We start from the raw sequence: 5000 nt of genomic DNA on the forward strand, positions 1-5000 counted from the left end.
TACAACCCACTGGAATAGCGCTGAAATGGCCAAGTATGCCACAAAAACACTGATATGGTATCGAGAAGACAAGGTAAGGCATTTTTGTTCGATTCATGTTCTTTATTTTCGACTCCTAAACACATTTGCAAATTCCCATACAACCGCTTACTGCGCTTATAATTTTGACTGATCGTGATGCTCAACTTACATTGTTAGTTTGGGGTACCTGTGATTTTAGTTCCCAAGATTCCGTTGTTACACGAAATTAGCATCCAAGCCTCTTAGCCCAGCAATATCAACAAATTGTGGAGAAATATCTTTTCACTACTGAAAGTTTATTTTCTGGTTACCTGATGTATTGGCCGTTGTTTGACCAGTTAAAATATGAGAACACGAGAGAGATGCCACAGTTTTGAAGGATTCTAAGATCCCGTGATGGAAGGTAAGCTGTGTTTAGTGACAGCTAGGGTCTCTGGTCTCCGTGGTTGCATGTAAACTGTTATGGAAGAGAATAAAGTAATAAGGAGAACCCTTTAATGACCTTGGTTAAGCGATCAAGAGAAGATGATCAATGCAGAAGGTGATTATGTATAGGTTGGCTGTACAGTTATATAGAACTCGTGTCGTCGACTTCATTGATGGAAACCTCCATTTTCCAATATTCAGCATTATTGTGAAACTGGGGGGAAGTTCACTCATAATTTTTATTTTGTTTGCGCTTCTCAAAGGTATCTTTGCAAAAAAAGGTAAGATTTCTTTAAAGCAAAGGAAGGCAAAGCGAAAGTGGGTGAATGTTCGTGATCCGGTTTCTCTTGAGTGGACGATTCAAAATTTTTCTTATTTTTGCTCGTTGTTTATGTTTTCATGCATGATAGATTATCATGGCAAATGGGACAAATCAAGAGATAAATCAGGAAGACATAAAGATGAGGTATGTTCTCATAAGGGCTGACTAATGCTCAAAGTGAGCTTTGTGATTGAAGGGTTTTAATGTTGTAAGTTCTGGAGCTTACAACAAAATTCTTGTAAGCTCTAGAACTATTTCCATTGCCCAAACTGGCAAAACGTATTTCATTTAGTCAATTTTAAGAAATGCAACCTCCAATACGTTAGATCCACCACTGAATTCAAAGTTAGATTTAGGAATCACAAATCCTCTATGAAAATGAACAAAACAAAACTTGTGAAGTCACCATGTACTTCAACAAAAAAACCACACATTTTATCTGATTTCACTTTGCAATGTACATAATGTATAGATCAAATTCCCACAGGCATTAACCTCAAGAAGCAGATAAATTACTTATCACTAAAGAAGCATACTGGCCAGGAGTGCACAACTATTTTCTCTCTCACCCTTTGGACTATACACGTACAATTAACATGCATGAATTTGAAGGGCTTTTTTGACCAGGTGGTGGTTTCTTGAGAAGAGAACTGTAGTTTTTATCACTTTCTAATTTTTAAACTTTTTAATTTGTATAACTCATTAGCAATATTTTTACACGTAATGTTTTTCATTTTCACAGTTATCCTTGTTTTTATAAGTTGTTGTGAATTTGTTACTTGGGTAACTTTGTAATCAGAGTATTGTTCATTCATTGTTGTTAGATCCTATTTAATTTTCATTTGTAACCATAAGTTCTTATTTTTTACCAGTTTCAATATCAAAAGTTGTCCATGTTCGGTCTCCATATATTACAAGGTTTTCCTAATCAATATCATTTCATATGAATTTTAATACAGTACTGTTTTGTAGACCAACAAAGTGTTGATCCACTCCTCAGTTAAGATTAACCCTTTGATACTGCCAAACCGGCCAGACTTAGTATTTTACTCTGTCTAATGCCAGACGATTTTACTCGTCAATGGGGAACCCCCAGGAGTCAATGGATTAAGTTGATGACCAGTTTGTGCTTACTGTAAATTGTCATTATATATTTAGGGATCCTCTGCAAAAGACGAAGTTCGTCCTGAGTATGAGGAATATCTTATGCTGTTGCAACAGAGAAACAGGCAAGTACATGTAAATTGAACAGGCAAGAATTCTTTATCGTAATAAAGACGTGATTCTAAAGTTATTGACTCATTTGTTTTCCCACATTACTGTTAGTTTATCAAAGCTATTATTAAAGTTGCATTATATGGTTTCATTTCAGTCCTTTATGAGGGAAGGTGTCATGAGACACAAGAATGCCTTGATATCATTGCAAATTAATTTTATGACTTGTGACCAGAACTGAGATGATGTTGATACCAATACAGAGAGTATCCTAAGCTAACCTTAGGCCTTAATCTTAAGACTTTTGTTTAGGCCTAATTTAGGCCTAAGGTTAGCCTTTATGCATGTTTAAGATACTTTCTATATATTAGTAAAACAATGACCTGTTACCAGTGGCCTGTGACCCGTGACCTGTAAAAAATGAAATGAAATGTTGCCTGCAACTAGCATTTATCCTAATTGAATTTTCCTATTTTTAGGTTGTTAAAGAAGCTTAAAACGAAGGATGAACAGCAAATTGAACTAGAAAAAAAAGAGCAAGGATTTTCTATTTATGTTAATGGTGCTAATGTGGAGTTGGGACAGGGATATTTGCATGCAAAATCACGCAGCACATCACGGCACTCAAAAACTGCAGGAGGTAAGATCTATTGATTGGCTGAATATTAATGATCATATAGGTCATTGTGGTTTAGCAAATATAAATTAATAATGATGTTTATTGTCATCGACATGTAGGACAAATCAATATTGTTTCTGTTTGTCAGTACATGTGCTATTTTTTCACTAAAGGAAGATGTTTCTGTTAAAAAAGTAAACTAAAATAAAATAAATAAAATAATAATAATAATAATGAATTAAATAAAAATGGATGAATTTAATGTAACTTACCAAAAGTCAAGCCACAGTTATTACAGTATTATAATAAATTGTAATATTGATTATAAATTAATATTTATAATTATAATATGCATAGTATAATAGGCCATTTCCGAGTTCATGTTCACCTCTTCTTCAAAGCGAGTCTAAGTGCGAAGTTTTTCTTATGAAAATTAGTTTTCATTCATATGCAAAGTAGAACTAATTACCATCACAAAAACTTCGCACTTAGACTTGCTTTGAAGAGGAGGAAGACATAAACTCGGAAATGGCCTATTGTAATTATTTGCAGTTTGCAATGATTTTTATCTTAAAGTTTGTTAACACACTGTAATTCATGCAGATGCATACCATGAACGAAAAAGACTATTGCAGCATGAACTTCAAAACTTGGAGAGAGAAGCAGAGGCCAGGTAAATCCCATTCTAGTTTCATAGCGAAATGGTTTTTTACACTGTTGCATGCAAATTCGTTTTAGTTTTTTAGCCATAATGGTCAGTAATTATGTTGGAGAGAATAATGTCCCTAGCTGACTGAAGTAGCTCATTACATCAATATGACACAATAGCCAACTGTTTTAAATAGTATAAACATGGAGATTAATAATAGCTAAGACTGACATCAACAGTATAGATGAGCTTGGGAGCTGGTGCCTTACAGGTTGGTGGAACGGGGAAGGTATCTGTTGAGGAGGAAGGAGGCATCCATGGCAACCCTATGAGCAGCAACCACCAAAAAGGTGCTGTCACACTGAATTAATCTGTAGAATACTTACAAACCAGATACTTACCAAAAAGGAAGGGAGGGCATGGAAAGCAAAATTTGCCAGTAAAAGCTGTGACTGGTATACTGGCCTGTGATGCCAGTACATAGGAGACAGTATCTACCGCAGCCACTGGGTGAGGACAGTGCACAAAATTGGTTGTTGAATTGAAAATAAAGTGGGCAGAACCAAGGCCAAAGGAAAGAGTGAGGTCAACATAAAATTGATCCCGCCATTTGATGCCAAGCAGGGAATGTTCACAAGGATGGACACTGATATTACAGCATGCGGGTAATTTGGCCATCAAAGCCCTGGGGCCAATTCAGCAGCATCTAATTGCTCAAAATGTGATTGACTGTAATGTACTGCAATGTAAAGTCCTGGGGATCAATACCATCATTGACAATAGCACTCCTAGGGAAAGTCACCACCACTTGCTGGGCTGCCCTCTCTGCTGATATGAAGATGAGGGAGAGGGGGAGAAGGAAAGGGGCTGGCCACTCTGCCAAGTGAAACCTTGTGAGACAAGTATTCATCCACGACTCTGGCATTGAGGGAAGCAGAAGGCTCAGGCTTTTAGCCCCGGGTCTGTCCAGCCATCCAGTGGATGGCCACTTTTCAGTGGAAAATGGATACAAATTTGAAATAAAACGTGGATCTTGTAATGTTCAAATGAAAATCACTTGATTCTAATGATTTAGGAAAATGCTTTACACATCACCTTATTTCTACTTTAGTTTCTTTTGGTAACGGGTTACTTCACGGGCGAACACTGGTCATTATTTTTCCATTTAAGTTGTGTCAAGCTTCTGGGAGCAGGTGGAATTTTCACATCCGGCCCACTCACTGCGAGCGGAATCCTAGCCTTGGGTGTGTGAGCTTGTGTGATGACCTTAAATTTCCATTTTTTTTTACAACAAATCCATTTACATACAGAAGTTACTTTTTATTAGAGAAGAGATTTGGAAATATAGTGGCATCCTTGTCTCGAAGAGGCGATGGTTAGCGCTGGGATTTGGGCAGGATCTTGTATGACTGTGTGGCCTGATCCTGGAGTGGCAGTCTCTGTTGCAGGCGGCTCAGACTTGCCTTGTGGAATTGCGTGCAGAGGCTGCGCATTCTTTTCTTGCCGCTCTCTCGCATGTAGCCTGGACTCTAGCGTTCGCTTCCACCTTTGCAACCCCCGCTTTGACACTTTGCCGCTATGTATCTCGGTGTTTGGCGATGTCCTCCCATGCACTGGTCTTGGTTAGTGCAGATCGCAAGTCTCGCTTGATGACATCCTTGTAGTGCAGCAGCGGTTGACCCACACGACGGACGCCCTCCCTCTCTTGGCAGGCGGTCAGGCTCCATGGGATGTGCATCGCTGAGCTA

At 38.1% G+C, this 5000-nt stretch overlaps 1 protein-coding gene across 1 annotated transcript in view; it reads left to right on the plus strand.

The window, feature by feature from the left end:
- The first annotated feature begins 265 nt into the window (after nucleotides 1–265).
- Nucleotides 266–5000, plus strand: part of LOC138059303 (katanin-interacting protein-like) — a 60403-nt gene continuing 55668 nt past the window's right edge. The window contains exons 1-5 of the mRNA XM_068904871.1: nucleotides 266–424; nucleotides 858–913; nucleotides 1928–1998; nucleotides 2464–2624; nucleotides 3207–3276. Coding sequence (XP_068760972.1) covers nucleotides 418–424; nucleotides 858–913; nucleotides 1928–1998; nucleotides 2464–2624; nucleotides 3207–3276 — 365 coding nt within the window. The 5' untranslated portion in view covers nucleotides 266–417. The remainder of the gene's footprint in view (nucleotides 425–857; nucleotides 914–1927; nucleotides 1999–2463; nucleotides 2625–3206; nucleotides 3277–5000) is intronic.

Source organism: Montipora capricornis, chromosome 8, assembly GCF_036669925.1.
Source record: "Montipora capricornis isolate CH-2021 chromosome 8, ASM3666992v2, whole genome shotgun sequence".
NCBI classification, from domain to species: domain Eukaryota; kingdom Metazoa; phylum Cnidaria; class Anthozoa; order Scleractinia; family Acroporidae; genus Montipora; species Montipora capricornis.